The sequence below is a fragment of the Trichosurus vulpecula genome, chromosome 6 (assembly GCF_011100635.1).
Source record: "Trichosurus vulpecula isolate mTriVul1 chromosome 6, mTriVul1.pri, whole genome shotgun sequence".
Taxonomy (NCBI): Eukaryota; Metazoa; Chordata; class Mammalia; order Diprotodontia; family Phalangeridae; genus Trichosurus; species Trichosurus vulpecula.
In genome coordinates this window covers 271,409,489-271,435,983 of record NC_050578.1, presented here as the reverse complement: position 1 = coordinate 271,435,983, position 26,495 = coordinate 271,409,489, and the positions used below count along the sequence as shown (strand labels likewise).

Genomic DNA, 26,495 nt, shown 5'->3' with positions numbered 1-26,495 from the left:
GCCTTAGGGTGCCTGGAGAGATTACTACTTACTGCCTGGCAGGAGGGTAGCCTTGAGGGTCAGGGGCAATGTGGCACAGGGCACAGGGTGCTAGATTTGGAGACATGAAGACCTAGGTTTGAATCACACTCTTCCAGACATTTACTGCCTGCTTGACCCTGGGCAAGTCACTGAACCTCTCTTTGCCTCAATTTCCCCATCTGTAAAATAGGGACTTGCTGACCTCTCTAGACCAAGGTGCCTGCTTGAGTTACCCTGCTATTCTCTCCACAGGGCAAACGCTACAAGAATTCCCTAGAGACCGTGGGCACCCCAGACTCTGGGCGTGGGCGCAGTGAGAAGAAAGCTATCAAGTAGGTGCCTGGGGGAGTGTGGGGTGGGCCAAATCGGCTTGTGGGGCAGGGGCATCGAGGCAACCGGCCACTGAGGTGAGAGGAGTCCCCACAGCTCTCCTTCCACCACCACCCCTGTCCCATTCTGTGACATCTCCCTGACACACAGACTTCCCCATACCTATGTCCACCTTCCTACAAAGCACCCCAACATCTCCGAATCTCCACATCCCCTTCCAGAGCCTCACCCTGACACGCCCCTCCTCCTACTCCCTGCCCAGAGCCACGCCCCATCCTCTGACATCTCCCTGCCACACACAGACTTCCCCCCATGAACGTTCCCTTCCCTAGGTCCTCTGTCCATCCCCCTAGAAGGGGCCCGACATCTTCTGAGCCTTGCTCTACATGCCTCTCCTCTCTTCACCCGGGTCTCTGCCCTTTCCACGATGTTTCCACTAGAATTAAGTTGCCTATGGGCCCCCATCCCAGCATCCACACCACCCCAAACCCCCTGCACATGCACATGATGCCCCAGGCCTCAACAATATTGATGTGCAGTAGAAAGAGGAGGAATTGAAGTCAGGGGGCCTAGGTTCAAATCCTAGCCTGACACCAGATTGTGACTTGCTAACTGGTTTGGGCCTTGAGTTCTCATCTGTAAAGTGGACATGACATTACCTCATTACCTTCCCCATGCACTCCACCAGCTTGTTGGACAACCTGGGGGAGACCTTCCCCTCCCTATGGCTGTTTTGGTTCTGATGGGAGGGGTGGAATAGAGAAGCTACTCGGTATTCCTCCCTCCCTCCCCGAGACTCCCTCGAATTTTCCTTGCCCATCTGTCAGAAGTCCGGAGGGTTCCTTTCCTGCTTATGAACCTGGCTGGAGGTTGGTTCCCAGACCTTACCCTGCAGAGCCCCCAGCCCCAGCCCGGTACTGAGGAATCTCCTCTTCCTGACTTGAAGAGCATTTCCATTTTCCAATCTGAGCCATAGGAGAGGAGCCTGGTGCCTTGGGTGGGGGTCCTGAGCTTAGGCTTAGAGAATCAGAAAACTTACTCCCTCCCCTATGTCATTTCCAGAGGTTCTTGGCCTGGTGGGCAGTGAAACAAGTGTGCCACTCTCTCCCACTTTGTTCTCCCCCTACAAGCTGCCAGCTGGGGACCCAGTGGGGACCCTGGGCTGGAGGGGAGGGCTCAGAGAACCAGCTTCCCCCCAAGAGGCTGGTGCTGGGTCTGATCACTATTCACTTACTCCTCCCTAACCATATCACTTCCCACATCACTCTCCCTTCATTCTTCCCTCTTTCTTCCTTCCCCTCCTCTTGCTCACCTCTTCTCTTTCCTCTCCCCACCCTGTCCCCTCTTCCCCATCTTCTCTGTCATCCTTTCCTCCCTCCCTTCTTTCTCTCCTCTTTTTTCCTTCCCACTATTTTCTCTTCTGCCTCCAACTATCCTTTGCCACCCTTTCCTGGTCCCCTTTTCTCCTCCTTCTGCCCCTTCTTTCTCCTTCCACACTCAGGCCTGGCTCCAGGCTTAGACTTCGCTGAAGCCAGGGAGGAGCAGGGTGAGAGATGAGAGGAGAGAAGGAGGCCACAGCCCCAGGAATAACTACAGGTCGCCTTTGAAGCCACCCTTTGTTTTACTGGGCTGCCTGTCAGATTCAGAGCTGGGAGCTTGGGCATCCATAGCTGAGACATTGATTCAAGAGGCCCTGGGCTTTCTGATGTGGGGCCAGCTGGGCCCAGTCGCCCCTGAGCCGGTTTTTGGAATTCCTCTCCCATTTCCCAGCCCCCAAACCTTCAGAAGAGCTATGGGCAAGGGTCCCCATCTCTAGGATGATCAGAATCTATTTCCCAGGCACAAGAACTAGAGTCTAGCAAAGAGGCCCTTAGCTCTAAGAAGGACAGATTTGTGGCCCATCAGTAGGGGTAAAGAAAGGCAATTCTAGTCACACTAGACCAGAGTTGGTGTCTTCAAAGGTCCCCTGAACCTAGGCATGAATCAGGCATGGGCTGTTTTGCATCCATGTGGCCTGGGTCTCCATTCTCAGGTTTGTAGGACCTACCACCAACAATCCATCTTGGAGGCCTTTGTATTTTGGCCCCCAAAATCCATCCTCACTCACCCCCCTCAACAGGTTTTGAAGATCATTCTCTGAGCTGGCCTGTTCTCCCTTCCTCAGTGTCCAAGCAATGCTGCCCATCTTGTGATGATAAGACACCCCCAGGGCAGTGGAGCCCAAGATTCAGTCCAAGGGGTTCAGGGAGGAGAGGAATAAGTTGTGAGTGTCTATGCTGATGAGACTGGGATGGGGGAGGAGAAGGCTGTACAGCAGAAGGGGAGCATTCTAGAATCACCCAACTCTCAGGTGGATGATAGGGCTGAGATCTTCCCCAGAGAGGCTTATGTTGGGTAAGGTTCCTCATTTGAGAAAATTTTGAATTATATTTTTCCCTCATCGGGATGGGCTTACTCTGGGTCTTTGAGAATAGGGAACCTTGTCCCATATCCCATTTGCTGCAGCCAAGCTGTGGGAACCCAGGGTCTAGAATGTGATTCATGTCACCAAGAGCTGTGTGGTCAGTGGCGACTGAGCCTACAATTCAGCACCATGGACAATTCCATGGCAGCACCTATTGGGTGGAGGAGTCTGCCTTAAGATAAGAGATTGGAGACCTGGAGGGATGTACTTCAATATATCAGGGTTTGTGAGCAGGGGAGAATATGGGAGTGTCCATCTACAAGGGCCTTCACTGTGGCCCCTCCTTCCTTTCCCAATTCTGCCAAGAAAGATGCACCAGCTCTGTCCCACCCCAAGGGAGCTCCTGTCCCTTTACAGGGCCCTGGCTCCTTGGCCGTTTGGGGCCCTGGAAGCTTGGGTGTAGGCTGGTACCCCAAGGACCAATGCCAGTTCTCATGCTTCTCTTCCCCACCCCCACCTAAATTCTCTCTGCCCTGTCCCACCTCAGGTTGGGTAGATTTCTGTCTCAGTTTCCACCAACTTGAGAGGAGGGAGCTGAACTTTGGATCCCCTGGCTTTCTTGGCCCCCAAGGGGCATGGGGCCTTGGCAGGAAAGGGAGTTGCTATGTCTTTGACCTCTGTGGTGGTTTGACTTTCAAAGGAGACCCCAGGAGGGTAGAGTTGAAGCCTCTTCTGCCATGGTTCTTGTTGCTTGCAACATTCTCAGAGAAAGTCTGGAGCAGTGGGACCACTGATTTTGGAATCAGAAAACCTGGGTTCAAATCCCAGCTCTGGGGTTCGGCAGGGTCTTAAAGGTCTCTCCCAACCTGAAAGTACTTCCATCCCATGAAGGTCCTCCCCAATCCTCCCTTTGCCTTCTCACCCTTCCCACCTCCCCCACCCACCCACCCAAATAGGGCCTCTCTGAACCTTAAAGAGGGCAACATGGTCATTTGTCCTGGACCACCTCAACCACACTGACCCCTGCTCTGACATTAGAGTGCCCCTTCCCCCCACCTCAAGGCTTGGGCTCTCTCCTATACCCCTTCCTAGCCTGGCTCTATTTCCACCCTTTTCAATGGAACTTCTTGGCCATGTAGGACCCCCAGCCTGAATGGGGACCTGGGCTCCCCCCACCCCTGCTGAGCCTTCTGCTCTTGCTGGGTGTGACACCTCCAGTCCTGTCTCACTCTGGTGGCCAGTGAAGTGCTCTTGAGGTTGGCATGAGTGGTCTGTTCACTACCTGACCCTTAGGATGGAGGTAGGAGGACAACTACCCTCTGAATCTTGCTCTGGCAAAGGTGCAGCAGGTGCCAGAGTGCCTGACCTCCCATTGCCTCTTCCCAGAAAGCTGCTCAAGGGATAGCTTCCTGTCCTGGTCCCAAGGGAAAAGGCCTGGGTTGGGGGAGAAGGCTGGTGGGGTCAGGACTCCAAAGGACCTTCGGTTCTCAGACTCTTTGAATCCCAGAAAAATCTCCCTTTCCCCAATCCTAAGGAGATAAGGAAGTTACAGGGACCAGAAGTAGCTTGAGAGGGACTGGGCTGTTCAAGAAGAACTTTTATGAACTAACATTTATTAAGCACCTCCTATGTGCAGAACACTGGGGATATAAACACAAAGGATGGAGGGAGATGCCTAGGTGGGAAAGAGATGGAACCATTGTGGGAGGGACAAAGGGAGGAAGAGGAATTCTATTCTAAGGAAAAAGAAAAAGAGGATTCCTTGGGAAAAAGAGAACTGACCTGTTTGAGAGAGCTTGGTGTTCTGGGAAAGCTCCTGGACTTGAAATCAGAAGGCCTGGGTTCAAATCCTGGCTCTAACTTAGAACCTATCTGACCTTGCCCAAGTAACTTCCCCCTCTGGGGCCTGTTTCCTGCTGTGTAAAATGAAGGGGCTGGACTAGGTGGCTCAATCCTGAGTCAGTTGACCCTCCTGGGGAGGAAGGGGGTGCAGGGGCAGCTTTTTCCAGGTAGAAGCTGACTTTGTGGCAGGGGTTCCCTCTCTTGGTCCTAGCCCCTCTGGTTTGGCACCCCAAGGGATGAACCTGCCATCCGGGGCTTTCTACCGTTTCTCTCTCTCTTTCTCTGTCTCTGTCTCTATCTCTTTCTCCCACCAGCTTCCAAAGGTGTGGGGCACCTGTCTGCCTACCAAGCTGACCGCCTGTCTACCTGCCCAGCTGCGGCTCTGCCCAGCACCTTCCTCCTTTCCATATGCCTGTGTGTGTGTGTGTGTGTGTGTGTGTGTGTGTGTGTGCGCCTGACTGTGTGTACGTGTGCTGTGTGCCGAGTGAGCAGGTGGGGGCCTTTCTTCCACAGGAGCCCACTCCCTTTCTGGCCTCCTGGCCACCCAGCCCCTCCACCCTCCATTCCCGGCCCACCTCCCACGTCCCCAGGCTGCCAGGGGCTCTGCTCCTCTTCATTTCCCCCTAGCAGGACTACGGATTTTTGCTTCTTGTATCTCCCTGTTTTCTTCCCTCTCTCTTTGCCCCTCTAGTGATGTAGACAGAGAATTTTGGAATAACAATGAGGGCGCAGTGCAACAGAAATGGAGCTCCTACCCTCCCAAGGAGTTTATACTAAACATTTCACCCTACGCCCCTTATGGCGATCCACGACTATCCCTCAAGTGAGTTTCTTTACCTGATTTGATATGTACTGAGTATATGCGCACCCCTGCCCCCCACTCCTCTTCCCTGCTCCTCTTCCTCCCCTTCCCAACTCCCTCCCTGTCCAGCCCATGGACAGACTGACCATGGAGACGAGCAACCCCTCCTGCCTCCCCTCCCTCCCCCTGTCCCGGCCTCCCCTGCCTGCCTCCCTCCCCCAGGGCCAGTTACTCAGGAGAGGCCACTCTGTCACCAGCCCTGCCCCGCAGCCCCTCTCTGTCCCTTGCGGTCCCTTTCTGCAAAGTCAGGACGGGGTTGCCCGTTTTGGCCTCTTCCCTCTCGGCATTGTGGTTCTGCCTTCGTTTCTCTCCCTGCTGGTGTGTTGCTGCTGCTGCTGCTGCTGCCGCTGCCGCTGCTGCTGCTGCTGCTGCTGGTTGGTGGTCGGTGGTCGGTGGTCAGAGGTCGGTGGTTGGTGGCTGGTGGCGGTGGTGATTGGTGGTGAAGCTCTCACTAACTTGGCTCTCTCTTTCTCCCTGCCTTGGGGCCTCCTCTCCTGGACAGCCCGCTCCTCCGTCGTTAACCCTTCGTTGTCCTGTGGGATAGAGTTTGAGGCGGCTGCCCTCCCCCCACCCCCGAGGCCCCCGCACCAGGCGGTGGGGAGGGCCCCCCTCCGTTGTCGTGGTGCGTTGTTCTCTTCCCCCCCACACTCCATGCCCGCTCTCCTCTCTGCAGGCTGAGTTGACTCATTTGCAGTGCTGATGTCTCTCTCTCTCTCTCTGTCTGTCTCTTGTCTGTCTGTCTCTCTCCTCCTCCTCTCTCTCTCTGTCTCTCTTTTCCTTTTATCTGTTTTTGTTTTCCTCCTCCTCTCCCCTCCCCATGTGTGGTCTGCTCTCCCCTCCCCCCGGCACTGCCTGGCACTCCTCCGGCCCGGCCGCCCGGGCTTCAGTGGCACCCTCCTGGCAGGCGCCAAAGTGGCCGCCGCGGCGGGGCTGGCGGTGGAACGGGAAGGCCGGCCAGGGGAGAAGCAGGCGCCGCCTCCGCCACTGCCCACAGAGGACACCATGAGGAGCAGCGTGTCTGCCCACAGCGAGCCCAGCAATGGGAAGGCGGGGAGAGGCCGATGGCACACGGTGCAGAGCCACCTCGCCACAGGGAAGCTCAGCCGGTCCAAGTGAGTGAGAGCGCACCGCGGCCGGAGCGAGCGAACGAGCTTGGCGCCCGTCCACACACCGGGGTGGACGTGGTGGCGTGAGGGGCACCCGGTGTTGGTCGCCCACCCTTGGCTCTCGGGTCATTCCATCCTCAGCCGTGGGGCTATCCCATTGTCGATCACTACTAGGCCCTTCCATCCTCAGCCACCTGGCCATGACCAGGCGCACACCCAATCTCTCCCATTTCAGCATCTGGCTGCTGCCCCTTTCTTCCTGTGCCCATCAGACATTGGTCTCTCTCTTTGCCAGTTCATCCCATTTCTGGCCTGAGGGCAGCCTCATCCCAGCCCTTGGAGCTCCCCATTTCAGCCTCTGGCTCATTTTATTCTGGGTATCTGGCCTGTTGGCCGTTACCCATTGGACCATCCCATCCCTGGTGGCTGGGCTGCCCCATTCTCTGCCATATTTGATCCCATATCCATTAGCATCCAAGGCTTCTCACCTGAGGCCATCCTATTCTTCTCCTCTCAGTGGTTGAAGCATTCCATTCTTTACCATTGGGTTATTTCCATTAGCTTGTCCCCATTCCTGATTGTACCATCATGCTGTCTGCCACCAAAGCCTGTCTAAGATCAGCAGCTGGGCTGTCCCCCTTGGTTGGTTCATTCTCATCTCAACTGTTCCCATTGGCTGTCTCAGTCTTGGTCAGTGAGCTGTCCTTGTGTTCAATTGGCACTATTCTGTTCTTGGCGGTTGGGTTGCTCTGGTCTCAGCTTTCCCTTTATTGGCATTCAAACTCCTTGAGGCCCCACCTAAGTGGACAGTCCTGATATCATTCATAGAAGAGTTGTCCTCTTCTTGGATGTTGACCACTCGTGGTTGCCAGAGAGGCTGTCCCCTTCTCAGCATTCGGGACAGCCTCACTCCCTGGTGGCTGAGACAGCCTCACTTTCAACAGCTGGGACCCTCCAATCCTCGGCAATTGGACTGTTCCCATTCAAAGCGGTTGAGTGTACCATTCTCAGCTGTTAGGATGGAAGTTCCATTTTCAGCTCTTGGAACAGCCTCATTAGAGGGTGGGAAAGCCTCACTCTCAGTCGATGGAAATGCCTCTCTCCCTAGTCCTTAACAGTTGAGCTGCCCCTTTCTTAGCCCTTTAGCCCTCCTATAGCACTCAGATCAGCAGGGGGGGCACCTCAGTCTCCTGAGATGGTCCGCTGCACCACTCGTAGTTTGCCCACTGCCTTTGTTGTCCCTTCTTGGGCAAAGGACTGAGCCTTGAGCGAGTTTGCTCATCGGACCAAACAACAGGCTGTTTTTCCCCTTGACATCTCCCTACATACTGGCCAAGAGGAAGCTAAAACCCCATCTCCTGCCCTCTCAGAGTCAGGCTGCCTGAGCTACTGGCCAGCCCCAACCGGACTCTCCAGGAGATCAACTCCGGCCTGGTGATTTGCAATTTCCCCAGCCCAGCCTGAATGCTCTCCACTGGCTCAGGGCCTAGAAGTGCCACTTTTAGTCTCCTGTGACAGAGAGGTTGTAAATTGGACTAATTTAGGATGTGATAGGAAACCCAAAATGAGGTCAGTGAGGAGGAGGAGGAGGAGGAAGCTGTAGTGTCAGGCCTCTGTTCTGCCCCAGGGAACTGCTGGACTTACCTGGCCTGGCACTGTGCCTCTATAACCACTGGCTGGAGAGCTGAGTGCCATGTCTGAGCTGGCACCAGCCTGTTGCTGACAGCCCCTGGGTCCCCGAGGGCAGCAGGCTCTCTGCTGAGACTGTGTTTTGCTTTCTTCTCTCTCATTTTCTTTCTCTCTTCTTTTGTTCTTGTTCTCTCTCTCTCTCTCTCTCTCTCTCTCTCTCTCTCTCTCTCTCTCTCTCTCTCTCTCGCCCAGAGGGGCAGCTTAACCATTGCCTTCCAGCATTAGTAGGTGGCCCAGGTTGGAGGCGGAAGGGGGGAAGGTGGAGCCGTGGCAGCTGGCTGGTGAATGGGGATCTCTTAGGGCCCTTGGGGTGGGGAAGGGCTTCTCTTGGGCAGGTCTGTGGTCTGTGGGGTTGTGTCTGGCTCCCACTCTTAGCTCAGGGATATTAAAACTGAAGACTGAGGGACCCAAGAACTAAAAAACTTCCTGGACAGACTCTCATACTCAGGGTGATCAGCAAGCAGGAGGCTCTGTTCTCATAGAAACTTATGACATGGGATGGCAGAGCTGGGAGGGTCCTTAGAATATGGGATGTCAGAACCAGAAGAGTCCACAGAATATCAGGAAAGAATCATAGAACACAGAACACTAGAGCTGATAAGGAGCCCAGAAAGTCAGAGCTGGAAGGGATGTGGAGAACACACATGAAGAGCTGGGAAGAACTTTAGAATGTAGAAGGGCAGAGCTAGGTTAACACATGGAATGTACTAGAGCTGCATGGAACCTCTGAGGTTATCTAGTCCAATCCCGATCAAAGAGGTGGAAACAGACCCAGGGAGATAAGGACCTTGCCCTAGGTCCCAGGGCTAAGACATTTGTCTCTCAACCGTCTTACCTTGCCCAAGACCCCAGCCAAGGGGGTAAGATGTCCTCAGGGCCCTGGAGAGTGTCCAAAGGTCCAGGTGAGCCTCCCTGCCCCCTACAGGAAGACCACCAGGACCACCTTCCAACACACAGGCCCTAAGATCAGTTGTAGGCCCCAGCTCCTTCCTCACCTGGGTCTCCCCCGCCTCCTTTCTTACAAATGATGGTTGCAAGACCATCTGTGTAAGCTGGCTGGATTCAGTACCTTTGATATGGAGGAGAATGGGCAGGGAGACCCCTATAAGGGCCAGGCCCTTAGTGACCTCACTCACCTCTGTAATGGGAGTGATTCCCCTCATACCACATAGCTAACAAGTTTGTAGTGAGGAAAGCTCTCTCTGTCTCTCTGTCTGTCTCTATCTCTGTCTCTCTCTCTTTCTCTGTCTCTCTGTCTGTCTCTCTCTTTCTCTGTCTCTCTCTGTGTCTCTGTGTCTCTCTGTCTGTCTCTCTGTCTCTCTCTGTCTCTCTTTGTCTGTCTTTCTCTCTGTCTCTCTGTCTGTCTCTCTGTCTCTGTCTCTCTGTCTTTCTGTCTGTCTCTGTCTCTCTCTGTGTCTCTCTTTCTGTCTGTCTCTGTTTCTCTGTCTCTCTCTCTTTCTCTGTCTGTCTCTCTTTCTCTCTTTAAAATAACCTAAGTATATAGTATTTATAGTATGTCGTATAACCGTATATAGTGTATGCCCAGTACACAGCATAGCTGAAATACCACCTGATTTGGAGTGACTCCTCCACTGAACATTTCCCTTTGATGAGTTTCAGTGTCTTCACCTGTAAACTGAGGCAGCTGAATGAGATGCTCTCTCCGAGGTCTCTTGAAGCTCTAACATGGATCAAGCACTAGGCTTCGAATTACAAAAACCTAGGTTTCACTCTTGTGACCAGGCAGGTGGCTCTGTTTCCCCCTCTGTATCATGGGGAGATTGGACTAAGTTGGTCTCTAGGATCCTTCATAGAACTAAGTTTAATTCTCTGGCCTCTTCCCTTCATCAGAAGTGAGGGGAAGTGGACAGGTATCTCCCGGCTATTTTATCAAGCGCCCAGCCCTCATAGGGCAAAGAGACAGCCTCACTCTCAGGAAGCCAGGTGGAGGGTTCTGGGACCTAAGATAGAAGGACACAGAGAGGTCAGTCCCAGAGCTCAGGATGGGCCTGAATCCAGGGTGGCCCATGCCCCAGGAGGCTCAGCCGAGACCCTGGGGTGGGAGCTTCCCTATAAAGGACAAAATGTCACATAGTAGAAAAGGGGCTATCTCCAAAGAGTCAGATGTCACCCCTGTCCCTGACTACCTGGGTTACCTTGAGCGAGTCTCTGGGCTTCAGTTTCGTCTTTGTGTAAAATGAGTGAGTAGGTTTGGGTGGTTACCGAAGGTCCCTTCCAGCTGTGGTCTTATGAGAAATACAGAAATCGCAGGTTGCCCCCACCCAGAGCTCAGTCTTGGTGGGACCTGTATCAGGAACATCAAGTCAGTCTCTCCATCCCAGGGAGAGGCTGAGGTCACCCCACTGGCAAAGTGTCTCCGGGTGACAGGCAGCAGCAGGGCATCCCGGAGGACCTACCTTCACCACACAGCTGCCGAGGCATCCCCGTTAGCCGAGGAAGGAGGTGGGCCCAGGCCCAGGGAAGTTGGAGCTGGGAAGGGGGCCAGCCTGGGGGGAGGGGTGGCGGTTGGCCTTGGAGGCGCAGCTTTGCAGTGGCCAGCCCTGGCCCAGCGTGGCAGTGACCTGGGATGGAGGCCCTGAGAGGTCCAGCGGAGCACGCCCTACCCTGGGGCCTCCTGGTCCTGACCCTCGCCTTTTTCCTCCTCCCTTTATCTGCTTCTCCTTTCTCTCCTCTCCTCCTCCTCCTCTGCCGTTGCCGGCCCCAAGTTTCGAGGACTCCACCTTGTCCACGGCCACTACCCTAGAGTATATCCCCAGCTCGGCGGGGGACCCGAAATGCCAGCGACCCCGCACCCTGCTTCGGCAGCAGAGTCTCCAGCAGCCACTGAGTCAGCACCAGAGGGGCCGGCAGCCCAGCCAGCCTACTACCAGCCAGAGCTTGGGGCAGCTCCAGGCCCACACGAGCTCGGCCCCGGCTGCCACCAACCCCCGAGCTCAAGGCCGGGGCCAGGCCCGCCAGGGCACTGCAGCCGGTTCCAAGTACCGGGCGGCAGCTGGGGGCCGCAGCCGCTCCAACCCAGGCAGCTGGGACCACGTTGTGGGGCAGATTCGAAACCGAGGCTTGGACATGAAGTCCTTCCTGTAAGTCCTTCTCACAGCCTGCATCCAACCCCATGCCCCCAATCTGTCCTCTCCCACTTCCCATCCATCCTCCTTCCCAAAGTCCCATAGATTCTAGCCAGCTCCCCTCCCCTTCTCTTCTCTTCCTCTCTTCTCCAGTCCCTTGAGAGAGGCTGACACCTGGATTCAGCTGTATTTCCCACCCTCAGGTTTAGAGTGGTCTAGCTCTCAAGCCCTAGATGGGCCTTTTCTTCAATGGAAGGATTCTGGCTGCCCTGCCCTGCCTTCTCTCAAACCCGGACTCTGTGCCTGATGGCCTAGTCCTCTCTCAGCCATTCTCAAGAGTGGATGGAGAACCTGAGAAATCTCCCCTAAGAACTCCCCCTGCCCTCCTGGCCTCCCTTCATCTCTGCCCTCTCCTCCTGGCTCCTCTCTGTCCCACTTCAACCACCACCCTCCTTGCCCCACACGGCCTCATTAGCAAAGACTCCTTTTCTCTTGCCCCATCCTTTTCCACCTCCTCTGGGTCCCTCTTCCTCCCTTCTTCTTCCTCCCCTCTACCCCCTCTCATCCTCCCCTCCCTTTCTCAGTCTCAACCAACCCTGTCCCCATCATTTTCCTGTCCCAGCTCTGTGTCCCAGTGACAGAGCCCATCTCTCCTTCCTTCTCTCCAGCCTGCACCCTTTCCCTTGCCCCCATTATCCCCTTAGAGCATTTTCTCTTCCTCTCTGAGCTCCCTCTTCCCTACCCCCCTATCTCCTTTCCCGTTTCCCTGAGACTCACCTTCCTGTTTGATTATGAGCAAGGCCTTCTTCCCTCGGTACTTCCCCTCATTCCCTTCCCTTAGGAAGATCAAGGTGGCTCCCCAAAGTCTAGAACACTCTCCTTCCAAGAGAGAGCCCTTTCAAAGGGGAGGCTGGCACAGTGGCAGCTGGCTGGCCACACACTACCCCATTATAAGCTGCTGGGCCTCCTTCGTCTCCCTGTGTTCTTCTGCAGTGCCCTGGCGGGCCTGGCCTCGGCCTTGGGGCATGTCTCACACAGCCCCATTCCAGGTAAGAGTCTCCTTGGGTGTCCTGAGCTCAGGGTGGAGAGATAGAGCCTTGCTTGCAGCACCCCCCTCCCCCCATCCCAGCTTCCTGACTTCCTCTGCCCTGGTGCAAATGTCCTTTCTCCAGTATCTCATTCTGGGGACTGAACAAGAGAAGTCAACCTATGCAAGATAAAGGGGCAGCTATATTCAAGGGACCTCCTCGATGATCAAGAGAGCCTAGTTACTGGGGGACCCAAACCTTTATGGCAAAGGATATAGGCACTCCCAAGCTGCCTGACCCCCTACCTCCATGTGGGCTACTGAGACCATCTTCCCATGGCAAAGGAAAAGGGCAGTGGCTCGATCCAGCTTCCTGGGAATGGAAGAATCAGACACAGAGCCTTGGTGCCCAGAGAAGGTGCCCACTTTCTCAGAAAAGGATGCCAGCATATGTGTATAGAATGGTCCTGTGTCAGAGGCCTCATGCCACCTGTTTCTCCATACCTGGAAGCTAGGGTGGGACTTAATTTCCCAACAAGCTGAGTTCAAGTGTTTGGTTCAGTGTCTTGTACCACTGGGAAAGGGTAACCCCAAGCTGCTCTCAAAGAGAGGGGTGGCATCACCCCAAGATCCTCCAAGGGCACTAACGAATCCAACCAACCAGGGCAAGAAGCCCAACTGGACAACGGGTAAAGAGAACCTGCTGATGCCCAACAAGAAGATTTGGAGGACAGATGATAGAGTGCCAAACATAAAGGTCCATCTCCAGCCAAAGCTTGGAGCCATGGATTAGGCTGTTAGGAGGGTCTACCTGGGGGCCTCACCCCCAACCTCTCAGGTTGTCCTATCAACAGGGCTTCCCGGGAACTGTCCTAGCTAGCTGCTGGTGGGGAGCAAGCCAACAGGATCATAGGTTAGAGAGGAGAACCAACTTAATTCCTTTCAGTAAACATTTATTAAGTGTCTGCCATGTACCAGGAGCTGGGAATATTAATACAAAAGTGGAAACAGTGCCTGCCCTCAGAGACCTTCCATTCATTCATGAGGCTCCCACACCATGCTCCACCTCCCAGCCCCTCTTCTGCTGAAACCCCTGACATTTCGATATTCTTTCCTTCAACTCCCAAATAACCCAGCCCCACTGGGTGCAGTTTGCTCCCCGTCAACAGTCTCTGACTGTTCAGAGCATTGAGACCCAGCGGGATCCTCTTCTATAGAGTTCATTTTAAGAAGAGGCTGAAAACTCTGATGGTCAAGGCCAGCTTGGGAGTGTGACTGCAGGGCAGGGCAGGACCGCTTTAAGTTCCTCCTTTCTAGGATTCAGTGATTCTGATCCATATGCCCACTCACTTTCCACGCTAGCCTCTAGTCCACCACATGTTTGAGCTGCCCTAAATTATCACTAGGAACGCCCAGCGCCTGTGAATTCACATTGCCTTAAAAAATGCCCTTTCTCCAACTTTCATCTCACAGTGAAGCCAAGTCTACCACTCACCCCCTGCCAGCTCCCCAACGCCTGTCCTCCAGCTCCCAGCCAACCCCTCAAACCTAGTTATAGCTGCCACCCCCATGTCCCTACTCAGATGCTTTGAAGGCCCCGCTATCTCATCCATGCAGAAATGGCTCCATTCACTAGTGAAGGTCTCAACCCATCTGGGTCCTCTTAGATTCAAATCTCATCTGGGCTCAAAAGCTGCTCAGACTCCTACAGCTCATATCAATCTACCTGCAGACCTTCCTTGAGGATCTGTTTTGTGGCTTCACTCCCTACCTCACTGCCATCCTCACCATCCCGTGGCTCTGCATTCCCTTCTTTCCCTCTCAGCGAATCATGGCAATAAACCCTGACTTAGAATAAAAGACTAGGTTCCAGCCTCAGCTTTGCACCTTTCCAGCTTTGTGATTATGAGCAAGAACCTTCCCTCTCTGAACCTGATTCTTCCCATCTGTAAAATGGGGATATAGTCCTTGCACACAGTGCCTCCCAGCACTATCACTAATGTCCTCTAGCCATTGACCCTTCCCAGACCTGATGATCCTCAGCCTTCAGAGGCAGTGTGGTTTGGGGTCCAATCTTAACTCTTAATCTGGGCCTCCGTTTCTCCATCTTTAAAACAAGAGCCTCAGATAAGGTGACTTCCAGTCCATGGTCCCACGGCACTACCTTTCATACTTAGCTCCCAAGGTGATTGTGAGCACAAACAAGGTCATGTAGGCAAAAACATTTTGCAAACTTCAAATCCAATGCCAGTCATCACTATTATTTTTGTTGCTGTTAATGGCAGAAATGGTGGACTTGGAACCTTGAGACCGAGGTTTGGACCCTGGTTCCAATGTGTGTGATTGTTGGCAAATCGCATTAACTCCCTTAGCCTCAATTTCTTCATCCCCAAAATGCTTACCTCATGAAGTTGTTCTAACCGTTAGGATAGTATAGAAATTTGAGTTACTATTATCACTCTGATGTGGCTCAGAGGCTCCTTAGTTTGACCAAAGATTAGTAGAGGAAGACTGCTGTTAGTTGATTGGATCACAAATCCACTGAGATCCAATCAACCCATTGACAAGCATGTATTAAGCTCCTACTATGTGCCAGGCACTATGCTAAGTGCTGGGAATAGAAAGATAAATGAAATTATCCCTGCCTTCAAGGAGCTTAGAATCTAGATGGAGGATGAATTATCTGACCTCTGAGACCCCACCTATGACTTGCCCATCCCTTCACAGCACCCTTTCCTTTCCATGGGGAGATTGGTGGTTCTTTACTAAAGCAAAATGGTGGAACCAACGTCCTCCAACATGGGCTGCTTTCCTTTCATTCAAGAAGCATTTATTAAGCATTTGCTGCATTGAGAGCCTTATCCTGAATGCCATAGGAGATACAAAGTTTTTGTTTTATTTTTTTCACAGTTTTTATAAGAAATAGACTCTGCCCTGTGAGCTCTCCCGGACTCATAAGCAGACAAAATCCCAGCACAGATATACATGACATTACCTGACAAGGACATTAGCAACATCCAGGCCAAGCGTGAAGTTCAACATCAAACTTTGCCCTCCTCCTCCCTCAATTCTGGAAAAAAAGAAGGAATTTAATCCATAATATCCTGGCTCCTGAAGGCTGTAGCCTTCAGGCATGTGGAAGGTTAGCACTTATGGAGAAGGGGCATTTAGAGTTCATGGAGGGCCAAAAGAGCACCAGAAAATGCATTAACTGGGGGAGAAACATGGTGGTGTTTTGTTTCTGGAAGCTGGATGGAATTTTACTAAGTCAAAAAGGGCAAAGAACAAAAGGGGGAGATTCGGGGCAGGCAAGAGTGGAGGGGGATGTTATTTTCCCAAAGTGAGGGGAAATGTCAGCTAAGTCAGCTGTCCGTATCTATCAGGCAGGGATGGTGCGTTCCTACCCCTGGGGTGGTATCCATCTCTATTTCTGACCAACCCCTTTGGGGCTGTCAGTCCCTCACCTTCTCCATTGGGATACCCTTCACCCCTCAGGCTGTTGGCTTCCATCTCCATCCCTTCAGGCCCTTTTCAGATCTTTTCTACCACCTTCTCCTTTAAGAAATAAGTATTTTTTAAAAGAATGTTTTTATTTTTATTTATTTTGCTTTAAATTTTTAAACTTTATTTTGTCCAGTTTCATGTAAAAACAATTTTTAACATTCATTTTTAAAAATTTTGAGTTCTAAATTCTCTCCCTTCTTTCGCCTTCCTTAAGAAAGCAAGCAATTTGCTACCAATTATCTATGCACAATCATGCAAAACATAAGAAATAAGTATTCTTATTATTCTCACACTGCAACTACACATAGCATTTTGTACTATTCACTGTTTCAATGGTCTGATTTTTGGTGGTGGTAATCCACATTTCTTTAGGGAAGAAAGGGGGTTCTTAACTTTTTGTTATGTCACGGACCCTTTGGATAGTGTGGTGAAGCCTTCTCATGATCATGTTTTAAAACGCATAAAATAAGATACGTTGGATAACAGAGAAACCCAATTATATTGAAATTAGCACAGCACCTGGTACACAGTAAGTGCTTAATAAATGCTTGTCAACTTGGAAATATTGCTATCAAAATATTTAAAAAGGAAGTTCACAGACTCTCAGGTCAAGTGAAAAAACCCTGCTCTGAGGTTTACAAAATGCTTTAAACCACTCTTTGAAGTGCTGAGTACAAGTGAACCTCCCCATTTTACAGATAAGAAACTGGTTCTTGTCTTGGTCATATGTTGGAGCTGGGATTTGAACCTAGGTCTTCTGGCTCCAGAATCAGTGCCTTCTCTGCTACACTATCCTCCCCTCTCCAGCACATTCTCATGCCCACCAAGTCCACCTTCTGAGATACCTTTGCCATCTCCTCTTTTGCTCATTGACCTTTTAGACTCCCACTATCTCTCACCTTCTCAAAGGACCAACAAGGTTGGTTGTCTTCCACAAAGCAAACCTAGCCAATTCGTATGCTATTAGGACGAAGATGAACTGACTACTGCTGCTAGCTTTCCCAATGGGCTCCTTGACCAGCACCTGATCAGCCTCCCAGATGCTTCAACATCACCTCTGAGCTCTCTCTTCTTCCAATGGCTTTGTGTCTCTTTCCTAGTTTTTGTTCATACCTTCCTCAAAAATGTCCTTGCTCTCTGCATCATCCATTGGACTGGTCTATCCTCTTGTCTATACTGATGCCCTTTTAGGACTTCTTGAGTAAAGCACTTGTTTTCCTACTTTACTACATCCATTACAACTTTCACCCTCTCCAAGTCTCCCTCACAGCCCAAGACCTTCTTGGACCATGTTTTAGTGAAAGGTCTTCAGACTAGCATTAAACCATTCCCCACTCCTCTCAGATTCTTCAACTCAGTTCCCTCTCAAGGAAAAGTCTTTGAATGGTATCTTGCTAGAAGAGATTTTCTGTCTGCTTGGAGGGGCCCCATGGCCAAACTGGAGATCCCAAGGATCTAACATCAGAAGCATTTGGATGATCCTGATCCAGAGAACCTCCTTAGCTCAGAGGCTCTTGTGTCTTTGGGGCAGGAAAAAGAGAAAAAGAGGGAGCATCAATTTGATGTGAAGTCTTTCCTTGCATCCAGCCCAAGCTACTTGGAGATGGCTCAGAGAAACATCCCTCCTTCATCTCCCAATGACCTAGAGAGCCCGGATCTTGTCTGCTTGCCCTCTAAGGCTACATTAGTGATATAATAATGCCCAGAATTAAAGAAGTAATTAGATTACCAAATAAAACAAAAAAAACTGGACACATAGATGGTCATAATACGTGAGAACACCCTTCTGTAGTGAAATTCTAATCAATTCAGTTGGATTCAGCAAGCGGTCAAATTGGTCAGTTGGCAAGCCTCGTGTTGATAATCCCCCTGCATGCTGCCCTAGACAGATCACATCTGGAGCACTGTGTTCAGGTCTGGGTGCCATTTCTTAGGAGAGACATTAAAACAAATGAATGAATACGTAGTCACTGGGGGGCACTGGAGACCATGCTCTTCAAGGATGGAGTGAAGAAACTGAGAATTTAAAGTTAAGCCCAGAGTGAAAAAGACATGATCTCTCTCTGTCTTCAAGTATCCAAAAGGCCATTCCATGGAAGAAGAATCAGACCTGTTCTTTGTGGTCCCTGAGGCCAGAGCTGGGATCAATGAGAAGGAGACAGCATGGTAGTGCAGAGGAAAGATGCTGGAGCTGGAGTCCCAAGTCCTAAGTTTGATTCCTAGCTCTGCCTGTTACTACTTGAGTAACCTTGGGCAAGTTGTTCCACCTCTAAAATGAAGGGATTGGACCCCAGAATCTCTGAGGTCCGCTCTAGCTTTAAATCTGATCTAATGAAAGTTACAGAGGCTAAATTTAGCCTAATTCCTAACAATCAAAACTGTCCAAAAGAGGAAATTCCTGCCCCCCCACCCTTGCTGGAGTCCTGCAAACAAGCTGGAAGACTATGTGTTAGGTATGTCCTAGAGGGTGATTCCAGTTTGGGTCCAGGCTGGACTAGATGCCTTCTTGGGTCCCTTTCACCTTTGAGATTCAAGACAGTGGAGGGTGGTAGCCTATGACCTGGGCCAGGTCGTTCAGGATGTGTAACCCTCCCCAGCTAGGGGGCATTTTCCTGAATGGAAACCCTGAACAAGGCCCAGAGACCAGACTCACTCCCAAGCCCAATAACCCCATGGTCCCCTGGTCCCCAAGGTTCCCACCAGCTGCTCCGAGAGCCTTCTACTGACCCCTCTTCCTCCCTCCCCAATCTTCTGTCCCAGATTGCACTTTTGCCCCTTGCCCCATGAGGATGAGCTTTGGGTCTGGGCCATGGACACCTCCTCTCCTCTCCCTCCCATTCTCTCCTTCTACGGCTGTTGACAATGCTGGGTGTGTTTTTTCTTCCTTCAAAGTTGGTTTCTTATGCTTTTTTCTTCTCTCTTTTCTCTCCCTTCTCTCCTTCCTTCCCCTTCTCACTCGCTCGCTGTCTCTGGGGCCTCCTCGTCTCGCTGCCTGGCTGGCTGGCTGGCGGGCTGCCCCCCTCCTGGGCAGGGAAGGCCGGATGGTGGTGCTCTCCTTGGTCTTAGGGCTCTCGGAACAGGATGACTTTGCCAATATCCCTGACCTACAAAACCCAGGAACTCAACAGAACCAGAGCGCTCAGGGGGACAAGAGGTATGAGCAAAGGCGAGGCCCCTCGGGCCACAACAGGAGGAGGAGGCGCAGAGAGGGTCCCCCAACCCCAGCCCAGCCCAGGGCTGGAGGAAGAGGAGGAAGAGGCCCCGTCTGAGGGGGTGTCTCACTGTCAGCTCGGGGAGGGGGTGGAGGATGCCTCTCCCTCCCCCCACCCCAGGTGGATGCCTTTCCATCTCATCACCATCACGGTGATGCTTTCTCAGGCCTGAGGTCACTCAGACCATCCTGGGACCAATCTGGATCACGCCTACTCCCCCAGGCTCTCCCCCTGCCTCCCACTCCTCTGTGAAGGGAGTGACCCCCAGCTCTGCCCCTTTCCATCTTTCCGTTCAGCTCCCTCCTGCTGCCTACATCTTTCATCTCTGCCTGCCACTCCTTGGAAATCCCTGTTTCTTTGGTGGTTGGTGGGTAGGGAGATGTTAGGGATGGATCAGGCATATGAACCTGAACTCCCTCATCCCCCACCCCAACCCCCTTCTGGCCTCTGGGGTTCCCTGAGCTGAGGGGCCTTCACCCCACCCCAACTTCAGGGGATCACCAAGGTGGAATCAAAAGTCTAGAAGATGAGGCGACATTCAGGAGGGATCCCAGGGCAGTGGGGAAGACTAGCAGGAGTCGGGAAGAGGTCACCGCTGGGGAGGGGGAAGGGGAAGGATCACTGCTAGATGGTGGGGAGAGATGGCAGAAGCCCAGTGGTCAGAGCCCCACACCCCACAACTCAGGCTGGTTCCAGGCCCCAGGTCAGGATGATAACAAGGTAGGGCTTATGGAAAGAGGCCAGGGTCGTGCCAAGAGGGTGGGCAGTATAGCCATAGACAGAGTATGAAGGATGCAACTGAGCTTTCCAAGCTAGAGCCCTGAGGGACCCTGTGGAAAGCAAGCCAGAGAGTAGCCGAGACCTGGTACCTTGGGGGACAGGAGGGTCCAGGCACAGAGCGAAGTCAAGGCTGCCGAATGCCCCCTAAGCCTGGTGCTGGCCTCCCCTGCCCAGGCTTCCAGGCCACTCCAGGGGGCCACTCCAGGGACCCACTCCCGGGGCCAACTTCCTGCCAGAGGAGGGGCCAGGTGCAAAACAAAGTCAAGGCTGCCCAGGCCTGAGGTCCAGAGCTGCCCAATGCCCCCTAAGCCTGGCACTGGCCTCCCCTGCCCAGGCTTCCAGGCCACTCCAGGGACCCACTGCCAGGCCCAACTTCCTGCCAGAGGAGGGGACATGGACCACAAGACCCAGTGCAAAGATCATGGGAGTCAGAGTCAGGTGCAGCTGCCATCTAAAATCGGACCCCTCTCCATGTCTTCCCTGAGCAAGCTTTTCCCATTTGAGTCGGTAGACCTCTACTAATGGGGAAGGGAACAAGGACCTACCATGGCGCCAGGCTCCCTACCTGTGGCTTGGGCAAACAGTGTGTATATACAGCAGTCCCTGCCCTCGAGGAGCTTATGTTCTCCTGGGAGAATAGAATGTGCCCTTGCCACCTCTGGTTTCCTCTGTCAGATGAAGGAGTCAGGCTCAATAACCGTCAAGGCCTCTTCCAACAACTCTGTGATTCCTTGGGCAGAGTGCTGGTCACCGTGGCTAATTCTTGTCACACTAATGAGAGCCGCAGGGCCCGGGGCCCTGGGCTTCCAGCTTGTCACATCTTTGATGCCAAGCAGGGGGCAATGGGGCTATTTCCAAGGGAGACCTTGAAGCTTAGGAAGAGGTCCTCTGGGGATAGGAAGGGACTATATGACCTTGAGGAAGGACAGGGAAAGAGGGAGACCTTGTTCGAGACCAGGCCCAGAGCTCCGGATCCCTCAAGCTGGGGTGTTGATTCTTCTGGCCCCCTGGTTTCTCCTGGAAATGAGCTGTCTTACTGGCTTCCCTGCCAGACCTGGTGGCTGCATCATCTGGGCCATCCCCACCCAGAAGCAACTGCATGTCTGGAGTGAGCCGAGTCAGAGCCTGGGAGGAGGGAGGGAGAAGGGAGTCAGACTGATTTCCTTTGGTTTGTGGCATGCCTTGGCACCATTCCAGCATGCCCAACGAGACTCCAGGATCCTGGCCCCACTCATGCCCATGGGCATTCCATTTGGGTCCCACCTACCCCCTACCACCTCCATGGCCCCCACCAGAGATGCCACATTGTCCTTCCCGGCTAGAGCCTTGAAACTGGGAGGCAGGAGAGCCTGAGGGGCAGGGAGGGGAGAGAGGTGGTAGAGAAGGCTGGAACCCTTCCGGGAGCCGCGAAAAACAAGGTGTGAAGCGTGAGGGAGCAGATGTAGGCTGGAAACAAGATTTCACATTACCCATGTGCTAATTAGCTGGCACCATTTTCACCCACAGCCTATTTTTACCTTCTCGTTACTTGGCTTTCACACCATACTTGAACACCTCCCATCTGATCCTCACATCAGCTTTGCCCCCTGTCCTTTCCACCAGACATTGGGAAAGGTGGGTGGTGAGGTCAGAGCCTTCCACCTCTTGGAGGGCCTCCAGGATTCCCTCCCGCTCTAAATCTGAGATCCTAGGAGGACACCCCTGTTCCATCCTCCTCCATCCCATTTCTCCCACTCTGGCCAGTGTGACACCACCCCCCCGCCACCTTCCACCACCGGGCATTCATCTCTGCTCCTTCCCTTGGGGTCCTCAACAGGCCCTTGCTCTTGCCCTTGGGACAGTCCCAAAGGGGTGAACTGGAGGACTTTAAGAATTTTCTTCCTCCCAATTAGAGCTGCCACCAGCCCACCTATCCACATTGCCTTAAAGGCCCGCAACATGGACAACAGCTCCTTGCTTCCCTCTGTCCCCATGGACCCCAAGTTATGCCTTTGAATGTAATGGGGAGGGCTGTAGCTTGAGCTCCTGGGGTATCAGTCCCCCTGATGGGACAGTACTAGGGTGGAGTGGGGGCTCCTGGCACCAGTTATGGGGGGGTGGGCAGAGAGCTTAACCTGTCCCTGTAGAAGAGGCAGACATGGTGCGATCAGGTCTCAGAGGGCGGCAAGCTGCCTTCTGCAACCAGGGATTGTAACTGGGGCATCTCACACCCCCTTCCATTCTGTTCATGCCCTTTAATCTACAGCCCCCTAAGAGGCAAGATGGTAGACTGGAAACAGGGTTGAGTTTGGAGTCAGAGGCCCTGGGTTCTAATGCTGCTTTTATCATGACCTGTGGACCCCGTGCCTTTCTGGGGCCTCAGTTTCCCGATCTGTAAGACAATGACTTATATTTGGATTTTTAAGACTTCCAAAGCACTTTATGCCCATTGTCTGCATGGCAGAGTGAAATGAATGCTGCATGTAGCATCGGAGGGCCTGGGTTCCAATCCCAGCTTTAGCCTTCACTCCATGCATGAATTTGAGGAACCTGAGGGTCCCTTGGGTTCTGGGCTTCTGATTCTTTATGTGTAATGATAGGATGGGGGTGGAGGATTTGAAGACTCCTAAGGTCCCTCCTAGCCCTAAATCCATATGATTCTATATGATCACTCCCTGGCCTTCAGTTTGTGTCAAATACAGGGGGTGGGCCTAAGTGACCACTAGGGTCCTGCCCAGCTCCAAAGCCCTGAAAGAGACTGAAAAATTCCCCCTTTGTCCTCACCAAGCTAGGTGCCAGCAGTATAATTGTCCCTAGTTGTCCAGAGGAGGAGATTGAGGGTCCAAGATGACCCCTGAGTCTCACACCTTGGCCATGGAAGCCATACTGGATGGGCTCCAAGGTCCCTCCCAGCTCTCCATCTAAAAGCCATCTTCCTCCACCCCATCTGGCTCAGCTCTGGGCCCTCAGGACAGGTGTCTCTGTCCCTCAGGGAGGAGCAGCACTGTCAGGGCTGCCTGGGCCCCAGCATCTGTCTCCCATCATTGTTAGGGAAAACAACTAGTCTGCTCAGGATGGTAACAGGCTCATAAAGCGAATCTCCCTGGAGACCGGGAGGGCCATGTGTGGGGTGGGAGTAGGAGGGCTGGCCTGGGGTCCCTGCTGCCCTCAATCCTGAGCCCCGGGGGAGCCCGGAATAGGGACAGCAGTCACTCCAGAGGAAAAGAAGCTGAGGGACATGGTGGGGGGCAGCTTGGGAGCTGGGCCCATGGAGGGAGGGGATTGGACCCAGCAATCTCCAAGGTCTTAATCCTGGTCTAGATCTGTGATGTGTGGATGGTGTCAGTGACCAACCCTGGTGCTCTCCCACAGCCTCACTCTGGGGGAACCTTCCTTCCCCAAACTGGGGCTCTTTGAGAGTGTGAATGGCCAGCTGTGGTCCCCGTTGCCCCGAAGGGGGCCTTTAAAATGCCCTCAGCCCCACCCCATCCCCCGTGGAAGAGTCGAGTCCATTCCTGCCCCAGGTCCCCTCCACCCCCTGCACCTCCTGACTCGTGCACCCCCATCTCTCCGGCTCTGCCCATTCCAGCCTCACCACTCACACCACGCCTCATCTCTCAGTCTCCATCTCAGCCTCTCACCCCTTCAGCTGTTACCTGTTCACAGCTATCCCCTCAGGGATCCAGATGGTTTCAGCCGTAGGCCCCCTGTTTGGGGAAGGGGGGAGGGGGCTACTCCCAATGCTCTCCTTGCTCAAGACTCTGCCATGTTTTTCCCGTGCCTCGGTGTGTGCTCCCACCCTCCTCTCTGCCTCTCCTCCTGGCCATCGCCGCTCCACCTTGTCCACCCCGGTGGCCCCCCGCCCCCCCCCAAAGTCTCGTGCCTGCTTTTTCTCGGACTAACCTCTCTCTGTCTCTTTTCTTCTCCTTCCCATCTGCTCCTCACAGGGGACCGACCCTCAGCCAGTGACTCTGTCTCTCTGTCCGTCCTTCTCTCTCTCTCTGTCTCACTGTCTCTCTCTGCCCTCCCCCCCCCCCCCCGTTTTCTCCTCTCTGTCCTGTGACCTCTGACAGCTTCATCGGCTCCATCTCTCTTTCCCAGGCTGCTTTGCAGCTGTGCTGCTGCTCTGGTGTTGCCAAAAGAACTCCACGTTTTTCCATACCTTCAGCCGTCAATCTCTCTCTCTTTCTCTCCTCCTGTCCCACTCTCTATTTTTAACCTGACTTTACCTCTCCAGCTATTTTAGTCTCCTCCTTTCTCCCTGTGCCTGTGTCTGCATGAGCACATGTCCTGTGTGTATGCGTGTGTGTGTGTGTGTGTGTGTGTGTGTGTGTGTGTGTGTGCATCTCCTGCCTGGGAGATGGTGGTCATGGGCTGAGGGTGTGTGTGTGTGTGTGTGTGTGTGTGTGTGTGTGTGTGTGTGTGTGGATCGCCCTGGATCCTCCCTGGCTTCCACACACCCTCCACCCCCTGCCCTATCTCAGTGTGTACTAATTCACACACAAACCTCAGCATGCCCAGGTTCCCCTGGGAGTTCTTTCTCTCCAAATCCAAGTGCTGTGCTGGTGGGATGACCGTCCACCCCGTGCCAATCCCTCCCTGGCTGTCCTCCCAGGGGAGGGGGATGTATCTATGTGTGTTTATGTGTGTATATGTGTATGCGTGTGCCCCTTCCTCCCACTGTCTGACTGGGTTGTCTTTTCCGGGGGCCTTGGCATGTCTGACTGCATGTCTGACTGACGGCCTCGTGTGTGTGCTTGCTGCTGGTGTCTGCTGGCGCCCTGGCTTGTGTCCAGTCCCGTGTGTCTCCAGAGACGGGCCCGTGGCCCTGGCCTCCCAGTGCCATTCTATTCAAGCTTGTCCTCAGCTTCATGCTACTGGTCTCTTTGTCCTATGCACCTTCACCAATGTCCTCTGCCTGCTCCCATCTCCTCTTCCTGGGATGTTCCAGCCTGGTCTCCATCCATTCACTTTCCCTCTCCGCTGAGGGGTGAAGGGGGGCCCAGGTTCAGCCACCAGCCAGCCGTAGCCAGGGAGCCTCCCGAAAGGATGTGGTCTCCCCCACCCTAGGCTGGTGGTGGACAGCAGGGCCCAAGGAGGCAGGTGAACCAGACTCAGGGCCTCTCATAGGATCCCCAGGAGCATCTACCTTGAGACACCTTTCCCGTGGATGGGAGGTAACAAGAAAGGGACCTTCTGATCCCCAAGAATTCTTAGATGGGGAGACAGCCTCATCAGATTGTGGGGATCTCATATCGGGGAGCAAGGGAGGGGTGAGGAGATGCTGGGATGTAGAATCCCTGACTCAGTCATTTTGGTGGGGGTGGGGGGAAGGTGGGAGGGAGGGTCTCCTCGGTGCATTGGAGTCTCCTTACTGCCACGACATCAATCCATCCTTCCCTGCCCCCCTGAAGGGCTGTGTTGGCGCCAAGTCTAATGCTCTGGCAGCTGTGTCCTATCTGAATCTCCTCCCGCCAGCCTGAGCAAACACAGGTGGGGGCCTCTGAGTGACAGACGGTTGGGGCATGTTTGTAGAGGGTAATGATGTGTAGATGTGACCAGGGAGCTCCCAGCTGGGCCTCCTGCCACCTGGGGTGGGCGGGCCCAGGGAAACTAATGGAGGGGCAGGGTCCTGGGAGGGGGAAGGAAGAAGGTGGGTTGTGCTTGGGAGGGATCACCTCCATTGTAGGAGAAGGCCATAGAGAGTAGGGGCACTCCCAGAAGGAAGGCCCAGGGAGGACTATAGCTGCGAGATCTAGAAATGAAGCCAGGGAAAGCCTACCTCTAAGGAACTCAAGTCCTGGGGGAGTCCTCAAAGAGTCCACATGGGCCATTGGAAAGAGCAGAGGGAGCTGATAAACTGAGCCTTAAGGTTTAGGGACAAAATGGTGGGTAAGGCTCATACCAATGGAATGAGGGTGAAAGAAGCCTTCCATGGAGCCAAGCAGGAAACCAGTTGATGCCTGAGGGGAGATCATAGGGAACCCCATGGATGGGCACCTGGTCAAGGACAAGGCAGGATGAAGTGGAACAGAAACTAAGCATCAGTGTGATGGGGGAAGCAAGCGCCAGGGGGCCCAGAGTGCTGACCTGAGTGGATGGAGGGGGGGTGTGGTAGTTTATGAGCCAGGTCCATGAGGTTGAACAACCTGGGAGAAAACCTGCCCAGCTGACTCCCTGGTGCCTGGCCCAGAGTGCCCTCCAGCCAGATGTTCATTCAGACTCTTTTCCTAGGTTGCCAGCAGGTGGGAAGGCGGTGAATACAGCCCCTGTCCCGGGCCAAACACCCCATGATGAGTCCGACCGCCGGACCGAGCCACGATCTTCGGTCTCAGACCTTGTCAACTCCCTTACCAGCGAGATGCTCATGGTGAGCAGGATGGGGTGGGTCTGTCTGGGGGGTGGAAAGGAGGAAGGAGAGCCATGCCCCTCCTTAACTGTAATGAAGGTCAGAGAGAGCATGGTGTTGGGGGCTGGGACATCTGGAAAATAGGCCTGGGTTTCCTGTCAGCCAGCCATTTGAGTTATGGGGAAGTCCTCAAGATAATCTGAACAGCCTGTGGGAAGCACCTACTATGTGCTCCCTTGGAAGACAGTGTGAAATACTGTGAAGAGTGTTAGGGCTGGGGTCCAAGGCCCTGGGCTTGAATCTC

General features: G+C 53.5%; 1 protein-coding gene across 4 annotated transcripts in view; it reads left to right on the top strand.

Annotated features, from left to right (window-relative positions):
* SYT7 (synaptotagmin 7) overlaps positions 1 to 26,495 on the top strand; it is a 91,970-nt gene that overhangs the window by 43,470 nt on the left and 22,005 nt on the right. The window contains exons 3-8 of one of the 4 annotated variants that reach the window (XM_036763064.1): positions 274 to 353; positions 5,289 to 5,420; positions 6,347 to 6,571; positions 10,981 to 11,355; positions 18,903 to 19,025; positions 26,077 to 26,212. In XM_036763064.1, coding sequence (XP_036618959.1) covers positions 274 to 353; positions 5,289 to 5,420; positions 6,347 to 6,571; positions 10,981 to 11,355; positions 18,903 to 19,025; positions 26,077 to 26,212 — 1,071 coding nt within the window. The remainder of the gene's footprint in view (positions 1 to 273; positions 354 to 5,288; positions 5,421 to 6,346; positions 6,572 to 10,980; positions 11,356 to 18,902; positions 19,026 to 26,076; positions 26,213 to 26,495) is intronic. The other 3 variants (XM_036763065.1, XM_036763066.1, XM_036763068.1) reach the window with 3 other exon arrangements.